The 22,056-nt window shown below is 31.8% G+C and overlaps 1 protein-coding gene across 1 annotated transcript; it reads left to right on the plus strand.

Moving 5' to 3' along the window:
* The first annotated feature begins 17,649 nt into the window (after positions 1-17,649).
* On the plus strand, positions 17,650-20,704 carry LOC120203614 (ubiquitin-conjugating enzyme E2 5). Its single transcript, XM_039203854.1, has 6 exons — positions 17,650-17,800; positions 17,902-17,981; positions 18,401-18,515; positions 18,661-18,713; positions 18,845-18,973; positions 20,365-20,704. The coding sequence occupies exons 1-6, from the start codon at positions 17,757-17,759 to the stop codon at positions 20,496-20,498; spliced, it is 555 nt and encodes a 184-aa protein (XP_039059785.1). The 5' UTR covers positions 17,650-17,756; the 3' UTR covers positions 20,499-20,704.
* Positions 20,705-22,056: the final 1,352 nt, after the last annotated feature.

A 22,056-nucleotide genomic window follows, 5' to 3' on the forward strand; every position in this document is an offset into this window, starting at 1 on the left:
AAATAAATGATTTAGAAAAATAAAATTTTGGTTTAAAAGTTAAGCTTGAAAGTTTAACGAAAGAAAAAGAATTAATTTCTAAAAACAACTTATTATGTTTAAAAATGGGAAAATGCTCATATTGTCATTATCATGGTCATAAGGAACATACTTGTCCTTTGAAAAAAAGGAAAATGTTTTAAAATTAGACAAGTATGGACTCCCAAGGGAACAAGGGGCATTGAAACTAACGTCCAAGGATCCAAAGCAATTTGGATATCAAAATCGAAATGAATCTCTCTTGTAGGTGTGTGGGAGCAATGGTGATAAAAGTGAAGATATTCAAATGCTCTAGCCACACTTGAAAAGGAATGGGTAACCTCTAAGCTTAATGTTTTTGTTTTGTTATTTGGTTGCTCATTTGGATTTATGCATGCATGAGATTTGATCTTAAATGATTATATTTTTCTTTTTCATCTCATGTATGTTAAGAAGATATTATGATGAACATTTTAATGTTTTAATATTTTTTCATAATTTTTTAGTTCATCATAATGAATTTTGGTCAAAATTGATTTTCAATGCAAATGATATCTCTCTAACAATTGATATCAACTTTTAAAAATGTTTTGATTTTATAAATTTTAATTTTTGACCTAAATTTGAATGTTTATGCATGTGGTTTAAATGAAAATGATATATCTCTAACAATTGATATCAAATTTTTCAAATGCATAACATTTTTGGAAAATTTTATGCATATGCACTTAATTTCAACTATTGGTATTGCATAAAGTATTTTAGACTTGGATATATTGAATTTCATGTGCTACTAACATGTTTGTTAATTTTTAATGAAATTCAATTTTAATTAAGTGTCAAGATTTTAAAGCTAATTTTTTTTGGAATGCACTTATTGATGGAGAGCTTTGATTTTTCAAATGATTTTTTAAAAAATGTTAAATTTACCACTTACTCTCCAATGTTATTTTAGAACTTTAAAGATTGAATTATTTTTTATATAACAAAAAAGGGGAGAAGTACGGTTTGAAAAATTCAATTTCTTAGTAAAAAAGGGGAATCTTAACATTTTCATATATTTTCCAACAATTGGTATCTTTTTCATAAACATTTTATTAAGGGGGAGTTTTGCCAAAAACAATTTTTTAAATGTTTTGTTATATCAAAAAGGGGGAGATTGTTGAACTATATTTTGATATAACAATTTATGGCAAAATGTTTTTGGACTTCAATTGAATTTATTCAAAGTTTTCAAAAATAATTCAAAGTCCATTTAAGTTGGAATTGAGCACAAAATTTTTTATGAATAGTATTGTCATGTATGAATAGTATCGATACTGTGTGAATAGAACTGATACTGTGTGAATAGTAATGAACAATACCGATACTCAAAAACATCAAGTGCAAAATAAGTATCGATACTGCTACAGTAGTATCGATATTGCTATAGTAATATCAAACCCAACGGTCAAAAATTCAAATATTACAAAGGTAATACCGATACTCATTGAAGGAGTACCAATACTACTTGTTCTAGGCAGTTTTATTTTGTAGATAATGAATCCCCAATGGCTATATATGACTTCAAACTCATTTCAAGCTATAAAAACAAGCTGAGGACACTTGAAGAAGTAAGAGAACAACTATCCAAGCAATCAAACACAAGAGAAGAGTTTTTCAATCTTATTTCATCTTTCTCTTGTATATATTTTGTTCTTGTGAGCTTAATTCTTGTAAACACCTAAGAGAGATTTTCTTGTTTACATTTCCTTTCATTGTTAAGGGATTTTGTTTCTAGCTTAGCCTACTAAAAGCTAGGGAAAGATTCTAGTTTGGCCCGTGAAAAACTAGGGAGTTTGTAAAGGTTACTCTTGATCCTATAAAAAGAAAGAATAAATTAGTGAATTTGTTGGAAAATCCTTGGTGAGGAGCTAAGGTAGTGTATGTAGACTTGGTTGAGAAGTCGAACCACTATAAATCGCTATGCAATTTTCTATCTTTCAATCTCCTTACTCTCTAAACACAAAAACCAACCCAACCTCTTGGCGAACCCTTTCGATTTTCGATTTAAGCTTCCGTAAATCCTAACACGTTGTATCGTGTATTTTTTTTGTAAATAGTTGTACTAATGTTTGATTTCATTATTTTTAAACTTGTTAAATTTTTTTCAAAAATGAGTCTTTATTTTTGTTTTTGTCTAAAGGTTTATGAGTTTCTCCTCACAAAATGAACACGTGCATTTATATGTCATAAGTTCTATGCCCGAGCTATGTTCCTTTAAGTTGGAATGAGATGTTATTTGCCTTCATGAGTATCTCTCCGTGTAGGCTAGTGAATCACTTTTGGAGTATATATGCCTTATGCTCTTCGTGAGTACCCCTACGTGCAAACACAAGGAAATTTATTCCCTTGAATTGAACTTGGTCTATATTAGCCTATAATGGGTGAGGATTGAGGGTTTAGATAGCTCAAGGGGCACTTGTAAGGACAATTTGAGTACATTATTCCTTAAAATTAGAGTCTTGCATATAATGAGATGTAAGAGCCCACCCCTTCTAGAGCCATGCCAAAACTGTACCCATTGGTAGTCACCCTAATAGGTATACACAAAGGAGGAATGATAATGAACCTTCACTCATTGCTTTAAATTCGTAAAACATTTTTACTTTTGAATAAAACTATGTGAACCAAAAAACATGTGTACAATGTTTGCTTTTAGATTAAAAGCATATGAACTACATAGCATGAAGTTAAGATTTAATTCTTTAATGAAAGTATGAGGGTAGAAATCATGTTCAAGTAGGATCTACTTTAATAAATCATACTTGGGTAGACAACATATTGGGAAAGATTGTTTTGTTAATATTGTGTTGATTATTCTATGCGTACTTATCATTTTCTTTGTCTTATTTTTTTTTTCTTTCTTTCTCATATTTACATATGCATGACATAAATAAATGTGTTGATTCATAGTTGACTATATAATTAGAAATTTTTAGTAAATGGAGAAAAAAGGATTTCTAACAAGTGGTCACTTATGCTTATGTGTGTCGAGGGCCAGAGAAATGGGGCAGCTTTGCTTGAAGATCATGCATCAAAATTGACTAACACAATAATTTGTACGATTTGAAAGAGGCATGATCTGAGATAAGGATCATATCAGAATGACACTATTACTCAAGCTCGAGAAGTCATAGAGCATTTAAAGGCATAGCTTTCAAGGATGAGGTCTTGAGGTGAAGAGAAAATCCACTCCCTAATCAAAGGAAACAAGTCAAATCCAAGTGTCCAAGAAACAAAAAATTTGTAAAAAAGTGGACTATCTTGTAATAATGAAGACTTTTGTCTCTAATGAAACTTGTTCTATGATATTCATCTTTGGGTTCAATATCTTTTCATCTTGTATTTTCATCTTTATAGCATGAATTAAAGGTGTCAATTCATAAGTGATTAACCAAATTAGAAGGTTTCCATAATGAAACAATGGTTTCTCAATTAAGTAGTTAAATTCAGGTGACTAACAATATTTTGAGGATCTACAAAGGATTTCAAATGATGAGAGAATGAGCTCCAAAGCTGATTAAAGTTTCCTTTTTAAAGACACCAAAGGTTGAGTTTCTCTCCAAGAATCAAATGCAAGTTGGGTCAAAAATGAGAAGACTTTTCATGAAGATCATTTTCCTTTGAAAATCTCAAAGAAGTATAGATCTAAAAATTTGAAAACCATAGTAGACGATTCAAGAGGAAGATGACGAACGTCATCAAATGTGAAAGGTATTTTAACATTTGAACCGTGTGCAACATCAGATCACGGGAAGAACCTGGTTTGAAGAAATCAAGAGATTGAAGCTTATTCTTATTTTTCAATTTGACTATTTGTTGTAATGAAACCTTTTCTTCTAATGAATATTGTTTTATGGTGGTCACTTTTGGAATTACCACATTTTGCATTTGCATTTGCATCTTTGCATTCTGCATTGAATTTATTTAAGTATTTATACATGCATTAATCATGGAAACATGAGAATGAATCATGGAAGGTTATATGATGGAGATCTCAAAAGTATGTGAAACTAATACCTTTTAGAGAATTATCATTTAACATGATACACTTGTTATTAGATTGCTTTGTGTGCATGTTAGTTTATGTATACATTACTATATTGTACTGTTTTTTTCTGCAATGGTTTTCTATTTTTTCTTTATACATTATGCAAGCATACTTAATTCTGAAATAATGATATAATCATGTATGACTTGAGCCTTGTTTATTTTCTCGGTGTTTGAGGTTGTTTGGTTTAAATTTTTATGTTGGGACTCTCTACGGAAGTTCTTGGTTCCTCTTCGAAGGGTAAGTTCCCATCATATTTTATGTTTTGGGTCCATCTACGGAGGTTCCAGATTCCTCTTCAAATGGTAAGATCCACATCTTGTATAATTGTAATGAAAGATAAGGTTATGACAATCTCATGTTATGGTGTTTCGATGATAAATAATTGAGTTTACTTACTTGTCTGACTATTATGTTGTATGTTATTACATGTATAAATTATCAATGTTTTTATATTAATATCCATTCGTACTTACAGGATACATTGCGCTTTATAGCCCATTCTTTTAGTCATTCTCTTTTTAGATTCTTCTTGCCTTTAGGATTCTGACTGGTACTTGGAGGGTTGACTAGTAGCACATTTCATTTCATACAATATGACTATTATCAAACTTAATTTTTTTTATAAACTTTTCTATCAAATTTGAATATTCTTCTATATTTGGTACTTTTAAAATGTTATGTTTTTATGGGGTTTGGATTATATTTTGGCATGCATCAAATTATGAACACTTGTTAATAAGTTATACATATTTTTTGTCATTGCTCGTTATGAATATAAAGCTATTTTGGATATTTTCGTAGTAAATGGATATGATAATTATTATTAAGCCTTGAAAGTTGCGTTTATAAATTTACGTTAATGGCATATCTGAGATTCAGTTGTAATGTCTAGGTCAGGTCTAGGGGGTTACATGCTCATCATTCTTTAAACGTAATCGACTATTGAACCCTTTCAAGTGAATCTCAGGTAAGGCATAAATCTGCCAAAATGATAATTTTTAGGTATTCGATCCTACCTAACCCAAAAGATAGGTGATGACTCTAAAAGTTGTATTTTTTTCATTTTTAGTCGAGATTGATCCGGACTTATGAGGATCATTTTGAAACTTAGGTAAATTGCTTCTTTAAGTAATGAACATACACCTTCCCAATAAATGACTCGAGTAATAGCTAAAGCAATGCATATTGTTTAACTTAGTATATATCATTTTACGATAAAGGAGAGCCTTCATCAAAAGCACCAACAACTTCAGCATAAATATCGTTAGTGTAAAGGCATGTGCTTTAAGATCTTTCAATAATCCCAAATTTACATAACTTTATAATATACACTCGAATAAGGGGACAAGTTTTATATCCACCATCATTAAGCCTCTGAAAGCTTGGCTACGTAAGGCAATCATCCAAACAATACCTAATCTTTCGTATGCATGCCTCTGTTACAGACATCCTCCAACCTAAAGCTATGTCAATGCCTCCTCACTTGCCTATGTGTCTGATAGCTGAGGGATGCAACAATAACCACTAAATTAACCTCAACTACCAATCACTTCACCATAGGATAAGTGGATAGTTCACAAGCTATTTTACCTAAAAATCAACCAAAAAAACATTATTTATCGAAATAGTACCCTTTGACCAATATTTACCGAAATGTAACCCTTTCATACAATGTGACAATAAGGCACATTCTATAGAACACACTTTTTTGATGTGTCAATCCAACTCAAGAAACACACTTTGAAGGCATGCCTTATATTGATCTGGCTGGCTACCTTAGAAACACTTCATGTGGAACACACTTTACACAACCTAGCACATGCGTTTCCTACAAATACGACTTTGTTGGGTTTTTTCTTGCCCCCTTTCCTTGCCTCCCCTCCCCCAACCCCTATATAAACCCCTTCACTCTTATAAATCACACCAAACAAAATAATCCAATTTCTCTTTTATTTTTTTCTGTTGAGTTTAGAACGTTTAATTCAAGGTTCAAGGTGTAAGTGTGTTGGGATTAATGAAGCTCAATTAATCAACTGAAAAAGTGCCAAGAGGGGATGAAATGGCTTTTTGAAAAAATTGGGTATGGAGTGAAAAGAGATAGATAATTTGCACAAGGATTATAGTGGTTCGACTTCTAAACCAAGTCTACATCCACTACCTTAGCTCCACACTCAAGATTTTCTAACAAATTCAATAATTTGTTTTTTCTTTTTCTAGGCTCAAGAGTAACCTTTACAAATCCTTATCTTTTCAAAGGCTAAGATAGAACTACTCTTTTTTACAAAATGATGAGAGTTTTAAACAAGAAAACCTCACAAATGTAGGTGTTTACAATAATTAAGCTCACAAGAAAAATATTTGAAAGATTTGCAATGAGCTCAAACACTTATACAAAAGAAAATTGAAATAAAAGAGTGAAAGAGCTTTTCTCTTGATCTCTATAGCTTGGATAGGTGTTGTAACCTTCTTCAAGTATCCTCAACTTGTTTTTATATCTTGGAATGAGTTTATGGTTGTTTCTAGCAGTTGGGAATTAACTTTATGCAAAAATAAAACTGCCCTGAACAGGGAGTATATGTACTATCTTTATAATATTTAAATAAACTAGCCGTTAAAGACCGTTGGGCTCGACCAATATCGATACTAAGGTTTCATGGATCGATACCACTATGTAAAGTAGTATCAGTACCCCTGGAGTATCGGTACCAATTTTGCATTCTGAAATTTGAACATTTTGGAAAACAACATGTACTATCGATACTACCAATAGAGAATAAACACTTCTCTTACCTTTGGTATCAGTACCACATGAATAGTATCGATATTATGTAGTATTGATACTGTAAGAACATTATCGATACTACTTACCCAGAAAATTGTTTTGTGTTCAAATTCTAGTTTAATGAACTTTGAATTATTTTTGAAAACTTTTAACAAATTCAATCAAGTCCAAAAAAACATTTTTCCCTTAAATTGTTATATCAAATATAGGTTCAACAAAGTGGTTTTTATTTTTTAAATAAATTTATTTAAACTTTTTAATTAATTTTAGCTACTATTTTTTTTAAATATGTGCATTTAAAAATAATTAAGGCATGCCACAATTGGATGAAAGTCACATTTCGTCTCATATAGCGAACATGGTAAAAATAATTAATTATGTTTATTTAATTTTTTATGTTTTATTGAATATTTCAAATTTTAATATATTAAATTTTTACCAATTAGGAAAATGATTGTATGTTGGAAGTGTTTATCCACAACACTAAGATGCGCACACTAGCTTATATTTGGAGGTATTTAACCGATGTTGGATTCGGGTATGTATTGCAAATAATTGGAGGTTGTAAACTTAAACCACCCTCATTTCTACACTAATCGAGAGGTGGAGATCAGAGAAATACATATTCCATCTTCTATATGGGGAATGCACCATTACTTTGGAGGATATTTCAATGCAGTTGGGACTTTTGGTAGATGGGCATGTTCTTACTGGTGTGGCGGATGGTAATTGGCATGGTTTGTCCATGGAGTGTCTAAGAAAATTCTTGATTTCGTTCAAACAATGCCTGAATCTCGTTAATATGGCTTCAAAACAATTTTCGAGAGTTGGATGGAAGTTGTTCTGAAGAAGAGGCAAAAGCATTTGCTCAAGCATATATTTTATGAATCATAAGAAGGATCTTGATGCCCGAAAAATCTCGTAACCAAGTGCATGTTATGTGGTTGTGTCACCTCATTACTTTTGAAGAAGTGGCCATGTTCAGTTATGGATCAGTAGTTTTAACATTTCTCTTTAGAGAAATGTGTCGAGTAAAAAAATTTACCAAAAATTGTATTGTTGGTCATCTCATTCTTCTCCAATCTTGGGTGTGGTATCACATACATTTTTTATGTCCGATCATGAACGAGCCATTTGTCTTCCCTTTCTTAGTAAGGTAATTTCAATACTTAATTTATTTATAAATAATTTTTACTATACAAATAATTGAAATATTTATTATCAAATTTTTTTCAGTTCTAATGATGTCCTATATGAATGAAAAAGTGAAAGCTTACATCTCACCTAACTTGAATGGTCCATTAAACGTATGGCTTACGGTTGTGCCTCTTATATGTTATGCTACTATTGAGTGGTATCAGAGTGACCGTGTGCTTTTCCAGTTTGATTTCACACAGTTTCTTCCAGAAGAAACCGTGAATCTTGACAATATGCATAAACTTAACAGATGAGGTAATCATGGTTTTGATTGGAGGGAGAAGCACAACAGGTGGATAACGATGTGGGAGCACCTGACACCGGTATGAACATATTCTGTTCGCCATTATATTTTAAAAATTGGTTTCATGGTTTGACCTAAATATATTTCATGGTTCAACAAAAATAAGAAGTCATTTATATTTTTTGAGGACGCATAAGGTGAGTATATTCATCGTCGTCAGGGAAAATGTCCATCGATACAGTATCATTGTCTCCCGACTTATCATGGAAAAAGAGTAGGCATTTTTGACTCATCTTCAATAACACCACTGGAAACATCACAAATCCACGATCCAGACCAATTTTGAGCCCATCGATTTATGTTGAGCCCATGATTTACATTTAGAGCTCGTTGTTTACATGTCGAGCCCCCCGAAGATATTATACGCCTATGGATCTGGCAGCAGTGCTCTTCCACTAACACCACCACCATATGCATCCCGGTCATTGATGTCATTTTTTCATAATTTTTACAGTTCTTAGTAAGTGTGGGATTGTTAATCATACACCTTCACATTTAATATTCCATGGAGGTCCTTCTTCAAAATTGAATCGACCCAACAAGATGGAGTTGATGTCGATGAAGAGGATGAGACTAAATAGGAAGAACAATCTAGAAGAAAAAATATTGCTCGAAATAGACAACCACAACCATGTGGAACACATTCGCGAAGAAGACATTGTTAGTTTTTATGTTATGTTTTCTTAATTGAATGTTATATTTTTTATATTTGGTTTTTATATTTAATATTATGTTTTAATTAAATATTATATATTTACATATTTAGTTTTTATATTATGTTTTTTGTATTGTGTTATATTTAATTTTTTTGTAAATATTTAGTTTTTTGTACTAATACCACCTATGATTTTAGGGTTAGGGTTAATGGTTTAGGGTTAGGATTTTTTAGTTTTTATTTGTTTTTAGGATTTAGGGTGATTACAAGTGGTAGTATTTATTTTCATGTAGATAAAGAACTTTTTTAATGTAATATGTGATATGATAAGTGTAGAATATTAAGGTACTGTGAAATGTTTGTTGTTTTCATCTCGTTGAGTATATAGATGGTTAAAATAATAATTCAAGTTTCAAATATAACATAAACATTAAACATTACAACTTCTTAAATGTATTACACATTAGACCCATTAAATTTATACATAGAATAATTTGTTACTTAAAATCCTAAAGAAAAGATTTAATTTAATTAGTCCAACTAATAACAAAATCTATTACAATATCACTTTCATGTTTCCAAAAACAATAAAACAACCCTTCAAATTTTCATCATGAGCAATATGTTTATGGAATCTTTGCGATGTGCAAAACTGATAGAATTTTGGCAATAATAGACATAGTAATGGTTCTACAATGCATTAGCACTTTTTACTTCATCATTAGATGTATTAGATGAAGAGTATATAATGCTTGGTATCCTTGTTGCAACCTCCCTTTAATGTGAAGCAAGCGTATATCCAACGCATAAGTTGCTTCAATCACACCGATCATAGAGGATTCATTCAAATCTTACAGCCAACATCAACATTGGCATAGTACTTGGAAAAACACTTTATTATGCGTTCCTTAAACAATACATGAGAATTTTTGAAAGATAATCCTTTCTTAATAACAAGTATTCAAAATGATCCAAAGATTTCAAGGCATACCATGAAATTGAACGTTTGCAAATATAATTCTTAAATTTGAAGTCAAGCAAAATTCCAGCAAGTTAAACGAAGGTTGAGATAATCCTTAATACAATTACCATCATATCAATGTAAATCTCAGCTAATATATCATATAGGAGGTAAGATAAGAAATATTTAGATGTTATTGAAGAATCAATTTTTTTATGAAGACCGAAATGAAAAGGATGGAGAACAAATGGGACAGTGAGAATTGTTGGGATGAATAGTTCCCCGAAGGGAACATTATACGTAAAATATGTTTCTAGAATATGCAGATAATCTCTGCAAAAAAAAAAGAAAGCTTTTTGCACAAGAAGCTCTTTCACCTTATGCAAAGAATCTTTGTCATGTCGTAGTGTCTCATCCCATCAGGCATGATAATTGTTGGGATAAATAGTTCCCTGAAGGGGAGCATTATATGTACAAATATGTTTCTGGAATATGCGGAGAATCTTTACAAAAAAGGAAGGCTCTTTTCACAAGAAGTGTTTTCACATTATGCAGAGAATATCTACCATGTCATAGTATCTTATCCCATCATACACGAGAATTGTTGGGATGATTCACAAGAAATGCTTTCACCTTAAGTAGGAAATCTCTACCATGTCATAGTGTTTCATCTCATCAGGCATGAGAACTGTTGGGTTGAATAGTTCCCTGAAGGGAAATTATATGTACAAATATGTTTCCAAAATATACAGAAATATCTGCAAAAAAATGGAAGGCTTTTTTTCACAAGAAGCACTTTCACCTGATGTAGAGAATCTCTGTCATGTCATAGTGTCTCATCTCATCAGACATGGGAATTGTTAGGATGAATAGTTCCCCAAAAAGGGAACATTATGTGAACATATATGTTTCTTCTATTCATTTTAATACTCACATTCTTTAAATCTCTACCTTTTATTTTTTCAAATTTAAAACTCTCAACATCTTGTTCTTATCTTTACAAAAATTGGTCGTATTTCTGCTGTTGTTTATTATGATGGTCAATTTTATGAATCTGAAATAGGAGTTGTTTTTTAATCAAAGTATTATATCCCATATTCTTCAAGAGAAACATCACTCTTGAGGAGTTAATAATAAAAGTTTACTTAAAAGTACATGTTGAAAGTACTAGAAGACTCTCTTCACTTCAATACAAATTTCCTATTGAATTTATTCCATTGACATATACATCGTTTGATCTTTCTAATGATGATGATGTTGCTATGACAGTTCATGCTCAAAAATTCAAAAGATCTTACAGAGATGTATGCCAAATTTCTTGAAATGAGTGTGGTTCATGTATGTCATTGTGCTTTCACTATGGGTCAGTTGATCAAGTTGAAAGCTAAACTCAAATATTCTACAATGATTTCACATCATTAATGGCTAATTCACCTTGTGGAATGCCATCAAGTTCAATGGGGAGGCATTCATCAGTTATTGCTTACGATCTCGACTGAGGTGGGTCGATGAGTAACCTATATGGCAATATCCCCTCAAGTTCAAAGGGAAGGCATTCATCTGTCAAGTTCTTCAACCTTAACATCAAAATGCCATCGAAAAAATAATCCATTCAGAATCCATATGATAATATGTCGTCAAGTTCAGGGGGAAGGAATTTATCTGCCAACTTGTTCGACCTCAACATCGAAATGCCATTGACACAACAGTTCGTCAAGAACCCATATAGAAGTATGCCTTCAAGTTCAAGGGGAATACATTCATCTACCAACTTGTTCAACCTCAACATCTAAATGACATACACAAACGAGATAAATGATTATTCATATCCACCAAAAGAATCACTTCGTGAGCCCGGTGGGAATAGTGCTAAGACAACATTATTCGTTGAACCAGAATCACATCAATTTAACATGGACTCTGATGATGGTGTGGATGAAGTTCCCATAATTACGTCACAAAGTAAACCTCTAGCACATATATATGAAGTGGACTTGGACACAATGTACGAGTCAAAATTTCCTAATATGCATAATATTGAAGGCTATGGAATTAGCTCATTTGTCAATGATGGTGAGTTATATATTGGAATGAATTTCCCATCCAAATAGGTCGTAATGAACGTAACTAAGAATTATAATATTTGTAATTCAATTTAATTCATAGTTAAATGAGCCACCCACAAAAAGTATGTTTGCCACTGTGTTCATCGTGATAATAGATGCAACTGGATGGTTCGTGTATTAAAGAGGAAGAGGAAAAAACATATGGAATTAACAAGATAAAACGATCCTCATACATGTTGTTCAAGAGGGATCAATCAAGATCATCGTAACTTGGATTATAACATGATTTTTCAAGCCATATGCCCATGGTCAAAGAAAGCTCTCATATAGCTATTTCAATGTTGATTTTTTCTATAAAATCATAATATGGCTACACCGTCTGATATAGAAAAACATGGAAGGTAAAACACAATATCGTTATAAAATTGTTTTACGAGTGAGATTCTTCTTACAACGAGCTACCAAGTTGGTTTAATGTAATGCAAAGACTCAATCTTGGGACAATAGTTGAGTTCAAAACTTTCCATGCTTACGAGAATGATAGTCAAAGGGAAATGTTAATTCTACCGTGTTTTTGGGACTTACCCACAGTATATTAATAAGGCGAAATACCGCAAACTGGTAGTCCAAATTAATGGTAATTTCTTTTATGGAAAATAAAAGTAATTTTTATGTCTAGCAGTTTTCCAAGACGATAAACAAAACATTATTCTCACTGCATTTGCTTACTTGAGGGGGAAGATACAAAGTCTTGAACTTTTTTCCTAAGAAATTTGTGCTTCCATGTTGTCAAGAGGGATGGTATATGCATCATTTTAGATCGAGGAGCTGGAATTAAAGCAACAATGGACTCTTTGAGTAGAATCTGAAAACCTCCACATGTCCAACACTATTATTGTATCTGACATATTGCTGCAAACTACCATGGAAAATTTAAGAAGAATAATGAAAACCAATTACTTATATGCATAGGTATGTTATATATTTTTTTCAATTTCATTTCTCAATCTTTTTCATTTTATTTACTTATACTTGTCAATAACTAGTACATATTACTTAATTTATGAACTCTTACCTCAAAGGTTTGAGTATATGCTACAAGAGTTGCAAGCCAAAACTGAAGAAGGCTACAATTACATCAGACTCATTAAGAAAGAAATGTGGACAAATACATACGATAGGGGGTATCGATATGGTCATATGACAACGAACTTGGTTGAGGCTATTGATTTAACCTTAAAAGGGGAGTGTCATTTACATGTAACAACTTTGGTTAAAAAGAAATATTTTCATTTGGGTAAGCTTTTTGCGAAGCTCGGGGGACAAACTCTTACTTGGATGCAAAATGACCATATTTATCACCCAAGATTAGTAGCAGATCTACACAATAAAGTTGCAGCATCAAATGGGATATTGGAAACATATTTTTCTCATACCCATGAATTATTACGTGTGTCGAAGATGCCACGACCTCTTGAAGGGATTGAATCTAACTCTTTCAGAGTGAATCTACAATAAAGGTGGTGTGACTATGGGTTTTTTCAATCTCTAAAGTATCCATGCTCTCATGTCATAGCAGCTTGTTCACATTCCCATTTGGACTACAAACGTCATGTTGATCTAATCTATCAACTTTTGCAATTATTCAAGGTATATTTGAGTTCTCCCTATAGGAAATGAAAAATACTTGAATAAGATTCAGAATTAGCTTACAATTATACCCTACTTTTATTAAGGGAATCATGTCATCCAAAATCCACTCGAATTCATTGTGATATGTATATTCGAGAGACGTCAAAAGAACCTAAAAGATGTGTGCATTATAGAAACCCATGCCACAATAGGAAAATGTCCATTTCTTTTATCATCTCTTAACCGTGGACCATAATTATGTAATTTATTTTCTGGTATTGGAATTTATGTTATTTTAATTTTTGAAATTGTATTTTATGGTCTTCTATTTTATGTAATTTTATTTTGTATTTTGTCATATAAATATCAATGATTTTATGTACTTTTTATTTAATTTTATTCTTTAAAAGTTTTACATTCACAATCTCTTAAAGATATATATATATATATATATATATATTATTGTTATATATTAAAATATCTAAACTTATATTGTTCTAAATTGGAATACCTAAACTTACTATCATTTCAATTTTTTAAGGACTAAAATACAAAGAATTAAATATCTTAGGGCTTATATTTTAACAGAAAATAACTTTAATATTTTAAAAACCCGTACCCTAGCTCTAAACTACTAACCCTAACCTTAAAATCAGAGTGGTATGGAAAAATATGTGTTCTACAGAAAGCGCATTCCATATGTGTTGTCAAATCCGTAAAAGGCGCGTTCTGTAGAACTAGCTTTTGTCATGTATGCTTAAGACACGTTTTGCAAAATACGTTTCATCTCAAAGGGTGATATTTTAATAAATATTGGTAAAATGATGTTATTTGGTAGATAATGATTTTTAAGTATTTTTAGATATAATTGCATAGTTCACATGATGATCCTAATTAGGGATGGTAAATAGGTGGGTCGGGTGCGGATACCCTCTCCCTTATCCCCATACCCACATAATATTTTCAAATTCACCACCCGTCCACCACCCATAATGGGTAAAATTTTTCAAATCCACACCCGCCCACGCAGATACATTCTCAAATCCATCCCCACCCCCACTACCCAACTGGAGACGTACCCGACTAGACTCGCCTGACAACAACCTTAAGTTATACATAAACAACAAACATAAAACAAATACGCCCATTAAGAAGCATAATATTAGTCTCTAAAGTTATACCTAATATTTGGTTAAATTATAAGTTATATATTATACAATATTAAGATTTATAAATTAGTACCTAAATTCATAATTGTCCAAAATTTAATGGGTATTTAGTGGGCGGGCGGATGTGGGGCGAGCTGATGCGGGCAGGTAAGATCTCAAAATCATCACCCGCCCACTACCCGCGATGGGTACCATTTTCTAAATCCACACCCGCCCACTACCCACTAAAGTTATACCCATCCCCGCCCCATTTAGAACGGGTACGAAGCGGAGTCCATGAAATTATACCCGTTTACCATCCTAATCCTAATCTACCTAGATGAATTCCATCACCCACTCTTATCTGACCCACATATTAATGATTTCCATGAGGCACCTGAAGATGATCACTAGGTAGAGTATAAAAGGAAATCAAACCTTGTCACATAAGGTTAGGTTCATCTCCCTCCTCTTACTCTCCTTTCATCTCATTCTACTTACTCCACCTTAATATTCCTTGAGCACTATATCCAACGGTTCCTTATCTAAGCTTACAAGAGTAAATCGTAGTATACCACCACCTTCAAATTATACCCTCATCAATACATAATATGCTTGGTTCATTCACCCTTTCAACATACAATATTGGCTCTTCTAAATTATGTTGGAAGGCTTATTGGAAATTAAATGAAATATGGTAGTATTGGATAACATCACAGATAATATATAGTTGTATTATTGAAGCAATAGATCTGTATTTTAATAATAATAAAATCCTTATAAATAAGTTACATGCATTATTGTTTTTCACTAAACAGCACTGATTACGTTGTCATTTGAGTTTAGTCTTTCCATTATTATTATGAAGGGAAATTTTATAGTTATTAATTATTGGCTCAATAATTATAGCAATCAAATTTATATGAATATATTAACTTGAAGCCAGGTCTGCAGCTTACTTCACTAGTACTAATAATACAGTTTTTTTTTAATAAAATAGCTTTAATTTATTTTTGAAACTCGTTTTCTAACGACATAAAATTAGTTATAAAAGTGATTAACAATTCATTTTGGATTGATTTTAGATTAAATGTATTTTTATTATGGAGTGGAAACAAAATCGAACGTTGAAAATAATAAAATGGAGCTAATTCGAATTTCATTAGTTTAAATCAGTTCGATTAATTAATTTTAGTTTTTTTAACGAAATTATATAATATATGAAATTATTTTTTATTATTTTAAATACAAATGGTTATTTATATATTATAAAATTAAATTTTTAATTATAAATAATAAATCAAAATAATTTAATTTGACTTGGATAATTATGATTTGTTAAAGTATGAGCCAATATCAAATACAATTAAATGTATTTAAAAAATTAAAATTGGATTTATTCAATTAAATTGGATAATTATGATTTGCTAAATTATGAGCCAATATCAAATACAATTAAATGTATTTAAAAATGCATAAATGATCCTTTGGCTCCAGGATAATGTTTTATTGAGTCATCCGATTATTAAAAGTTATAAAATGATCCCCAACTATAGAGAGTTGCTTTGTTGAGTCCCTCGACTATTAAAAGTTACAAAATGGTCACATGACTATTCATTATGTTCCAAACTTGTCATTTTTCGTTAAAAAATTGATGACAATTTGAGCTGGACGTTAACTTGATGACTGAGATATGATAAAATTTGATCTCATAATCTCAAACAACTATCATATCTCAGTCCGCATGTTAATGTTTATCAGGCGTATTTAAGGGTGGACCTACCTAGGCCATGACCCACCCCATAACCTAAAAAATAAAAATATATAATTTTAAATAAAAATATGCATATATTATGTTAAAAGTTATAGGGTAAATTATATATTTAGTACTCAAACTATTATTTTTGTTTTGTTTTTGTATCCAAACTTTAGTTTTTTCAATACCATACCTAATGTTTAGTTTAGATTTCAATTTAGTACATGCCCTTAAAAAATTAACATAATTACTGATGTGACATTTTTTTCAATGATAACGTGGATTGCCTTATGGTAACACATCAACATCACCATTAAATTTTTAACGGTGAGGTACTAAAATGAAACCTAAACTAAACATAGGTATGGTTTTGAAAGAAAATAAAGTTTGAATACCAAAACAAAAAAGTAATAGTTTAGATACTAAATATGTAGTTTACTCAAAATTATATTGGTCAAATTGATTTTTTTGGATTCAGTTTATATATATATAGTTATTATATTTTTAAATTAAAAATTATATATGAATTATGTTAGATAAAATTTTTATTATATTTATATTGACCCTTGCAATAATTTTTTTTTACATTCGCCACTGATGTTTAGCTTAGACGACTGTTAATTTTTAACATAAATTACTAGTTTGAAATATAATGAATAGTTAGATGATCATTTTGTAACTTTTAATAGTCGAAGACTCAACAAAACAACTCTTTGTAGTCAATAGATCATTTTGTAACTTTTAATAGTTGAATGACTTAATAAAATAGTATCCTATAATCAGAGGACCATTTATTTACTTTACCCTAAAATTAAATATTATTATTCGAATCTATCTCTTGTGCTCGAATATATATATATATATATATATTTAAACTTTCCTGCTCTAGACATTACATTAAAAACGAATAATAAAAGAAAGTTATATATTTTTGTTCAAGATTTGTTGCCTTTCGGTGATAGCAAATGGGAAAATTTACCTGATTACGGCGGTGACTACATATATATAACGTGCTGGATTCATTCATTGATGTCTGAACCACTTTGGAGGGTTGCGTTTCTTTTGGTGAAAGAAGTCTCATTTATACTTTTCCCTGCTCCTTACGGTTTCATTTCTCTCAAGAATCACAAACGAAAAGAAAATGTCTTCCCCCAGCAAACGCCGAGAGATGGACTTGATGAAACTGTATGGTTTTCCCTTTTTTTTCTTCGAATTATAATCCTCAGCAAGAGTTGTTTACTGCTATATTTATTTTTTGGGGGTTTTCTTTTTTTACTTTTTGCTAGGATGATGAGTGATTATAAGGTGGAGATGATCAATGATGGCATGCAAGAATTTTATGTTGAATTCAATGGGCCAAAAGATAGTAAATATCGCTTCTTTACTCTTTTTGCCTTTTTTGTAATTATTTATATGATCTGTAGTTCTGCTGAAAAATTAATTTTCTTTTACTTTTTCCTTCCTGTGGTTTTTTTTTTTTTCTGTGAAGTTCGTTTTCCCTTGGTTTTTGATATTGGTATTTCTCGTTTGATGATTTTGAATCTTGATATTTGAAGATTAACATATATCAACATCTTTGCACTTGTAGGCTAATTAATCTTAAAGTGTAATTCTAAGTATTTGTTCTTTTATGAGCTGCCACTTTGTATTTAGTTCATTGAATTTTCTGAATAAGGATGAGGTTGGTTGATGGATTTTGTTTCTGGGTATTTTTAGACTCTAACCAATTGTGGATTCTTATCACTTTTTATTCCCTCACTGATTATTTGATATGGAATATGACAGGTCCTTATCATGGTGGTGTGTGGAAGATAAGGGTGGAGCTCCCAGATGCTTATCCTTATAAATCCCCTTCAATTGGCTTTATAAACAAGATCTACCACCCAAATGTTGATGAAATGTAAGTTTTTGGTTGTTAATATGTTCTAAACTTGGTAGCCTGAACTCTGTCTGAGTGGTAGTATTAGTCTGTGCGAGGTAATTTAGAATGAGCAACTGGTTTTGACATTACAAAATGCTCCATTGTTGTTAAACTAATTTATCAGGTCTGGATCCGTTTGTTTGGATGTGATTAATCAGACTTGGAGCCCCATGTTTGGTAAACCTCGAAAATTTCTTTGGTTTTCTTCATTTTGTTCTTTCTTGTTTTAAAGCAGATGGAATTAGTACTCTTGGAACTTGACAATCTCTTTAAGTATTTGTTTCTTTTGCCCTTGTGTTGGATTCCAGATCTGGTGAATGTGTTTGAAGTGTTCCTTCCCCAACTTCTTTTGTATCCGAATCCTTCAGATCCATTGAATGGAGAAGCTGCTGCCCTTATGATGCGTGATCGTGCATCCTACGAACAAAGGGTGAAAGGTAAGATTCCTGCTTAAGCTTTTATATTTTGTTTATGTGCTCCTTTTCTATAAGAATGTTCGGCTCTAAAGTTATGATATTTACTTGGATTTCTTGCTTTTGTGAAGCCAATTAAGTGCAATTGAGACAGCTTACCAGAATTTTTCTTGATCACCTCTGTTTTTGTAAGAAATTATTTGAGTCAATCATAGATGTTGGGAGCATGGAAATTGCTTGTATAAGTGGAATGCAACTTCCTACCCTATTTATTTTGTACTCAGTTGGCTAATGGCCATTTTGTTGAGTTGTTAACAATAATCAACTTTATTGCTAGTCTAAAGTACTAGGCAAAACCAATCTTGAATTATCCAAAAAAAAAATACCAATCTTGGACTTCATCTTAGTCTAAACTAGTTCCAGTTTTAGTTTCTAAATGACTAGGCATCTCAGTTTTTTATTTTCACAAGCTTTATTCCATTTAGTGGAAAAGGTTGATAATAACAATGCATGAAAATTCCTTGTTCTACTGCATTCACAACATTTGTTTGTCTCCTTCTTTATCCTGTTCATACTATTTGAATCGATGATTTTGGACCATTTCTTTATTTTATAGTTATCATATCCTCGCTGTAAGTGCAAGCAAGTCATGTTTCTATTTTGTGTTTCAAAGTTGCTTGAAATTTCACTTTAGAATAAATTCAAGTAGAATAATTTAATCTCTTGGTCCATGTGAAATTTTTTTTACTTGCTCTTCTATAAGCTTGGAGGGAAGTGGATATGATGCGTAATTCTAAAGATCATTTCCATTTACAACACATATTCTTTGTTTATAGAAAGGATTCCTTGTTTGTAGTTTCATTTATGTAATAGATGACATAAGTATTACGCTGTAAATTTACGGGTTATAATGAACCCGATGATAATTCCACTTGATAAATCGTGGAAAGTTATTGCTTAAGGGCTCAAAGAGACCCAAAACTGAACCTTGTTATCCATTGTCATTGGCAATTCTTCATCTGTAGTTTTGCTGCTCTCTTCGGAATTGGCTAGATTTCGGAATTGTTTGTGTTTGTAGTTGGGAAGAGGGGATGATCCTTTTAATTAACAGGCCATTTTCAGTCAAAGTAGCTAAATGGTAGCTGGCACTAGATTCACTTGACTTATTTGTTGTGGCCATTCTATTTCACCTACTTTTTCGGTTCTTTGAACATTTTCTCAACGAGGTGGTAATAACAAAAAAGCTTTAACAAATCGCTTTAATCATTGTCGACAAGATGCAATGAGGAAGTGTTTACCGGCTTTGCAATTATTGTTTTCCGAAATGTGATCAGCGATTTTCTTACTTGTGCTGCAGCATGCGGTGCTTTTCCTTCGTTCAGTGCATAGTTATTTTGATTTCTTTTATTTCCCAGAGTATTGTGAGAAATATGCAAAGCCAGAAGACATTGGAGCAGCTACTGAAGAGAAGTCCAGTGATGAAGAGTTAAGCGAAGACGAATATGCAGCCTCGGATGATGAGGAAATTGCTGGTAAAGCCGACCCTTAGGCAACATCGTATGCCTTAGTAGAAAAAGGTCTGTGTTGTACATAAGTTAAAACTTGACAAAACGTGTGGGGTATAAGGAAAAATTCCTGAACCCCCCCCCCCCCGTGTCTTTATTTTCAAATGTGTAAATTAATGCCACTGTTGTTTAAACATTTGAAATATTCATCCACTGCTGAAGACTTGAAAAGGCAGTTTGCTTCAGTTAATACATGCCAGAGCATATGTCCACACATGAAAATGTATATATCATACATCCTTGATTCATGTGATTTAGCTACATTGTTTCCTAAGAAAGGGTCCATGCCTTTGAAAAATCTGATGGGATTGCATATTCCATTGTTACTTGAAGGCAACTTATCCTTCTGATGCATATGGGGTGAGCCTTCGATCAAGTCCGAATTAAAAAATTTCAAGTTATTCAACTTGACGAGTTTTATTTTATAACTTAAACTTGATTCAAAATTTTGAGTCAAGTTTATAAAATTTAGTCGACTCGAGTTATTCTAGTTTCTTTAAATTTAATTGTAAATATTTATAATATTATTATACTATTTGATTTCAATTTAAACGATTATATATATATATATATATATATCATACAAAGTCAATAAACTCGACTTGAAATTGAAAATCAATTTATTAATTGTTTAAAAAATTTGAGTTATTTGAATTTTATTTTATAATTCGGTTTGAATTTGATTGTCAAAAAAAAATCAACTCCAGGAAGAGGGTCTTTGAAAAAAGGTAGTCGTAGCTAAATATGGATATGATCAGGATTCGTAGTTACCGAGAGATGTTCAATGACGAAGTTCCTCTTGGGTGTGGAGAAATATTATCGCTCCATTGTCATCGAATGAGGATAGCCAAGTCTTCAAATCCACTTGTTCAACAAAGATCGGTTCCTAACTCTTACATCAAAAGATCCCAACCCCCATGTGACATTGGCCTGCAAATATTTTTCCACTTGAGCCAATCAATCAATATACCTGTCTTAGCACCCCAAACAAAGTTTGATAGACATTTATTTAACTTCTCTACCACAGAAACTGGCATAAGGAACAGTAAAAGATAATAGACCGGTAAATTGGAGAGCACGTATCACACCAATATTATCCTAACCTAAAAGATAATAGCTTTCCTTTCCACCCTTCTAGACGGGGGTTTACTTTCTCCACAATGGGCTGCCATAAGACCTTGAAATTTCTTTGATGCCCCAAAGAAAGACCTTGATACGTTGTAGGAAAAACATCCCACCGACAGTGAATCACCTCAGCCCAATCTTTAAATCGGTTTACATCAGCATTAACACCATAGAGCTTAGTCTTTTTAATATTGAGCTTCAAACCAGCAGCAACTTCGAAAGCTTTGAGGATTCTCTTTATATTTCTTGCCATCTCAAGCTTAGCTTCTAGGAAGACTATCAAATCTTCAGCAAATTGAATATGGGACATTCGCAATCCACCATTCCCCACAAAAACACCATTAAAAATACCCACATCAACGGTTTTCTTCAGCAATCACTTAGAGCCTCACCAACAATATTGAAAAGCAAAGACGA

This window comes from Hibiscus syriacus, unplaced genomic scaffold (genome assembly GCF_006381635.1).
Source record: "Hibiscus syriacus cultivar Baekdansim isolate YM2019G1 unplaced genomic scaffold, ASM638163v2 tig00010204_pilon, whole genome shotgun sequence".
NCBI lineage: Eukaryota > Viridiplantae > Streptophyta > Magnoliopsida > Malvales > Malvaceae > Hibiscus > Hibiscus syriacus.

Bases quoted from the DNA above. Each gene is read 5' to 3' on its own strand.
- LOC120203614 (XM_039203854.1), top strand. From the start codon at position 17,757: ATGTCTTCCCCCAGCAAACGCCGAGAGATGGACTTGATGAAACT. The intron at 18,516-18,660 runs GTAAGTTTTTGG...CTAATTTATCAG, and splicing joins CACCCAAATGTTGATGAAAT to GTCTGGATCCGTTTGTTTGG. The intron at 18,974-20,364 runs GTAAGATTCCTG...TTTATTTCCCAG, and splicing joins CTACGAACAAAGGGTGAAAG to AGTATTGTGAGAAATATGCA.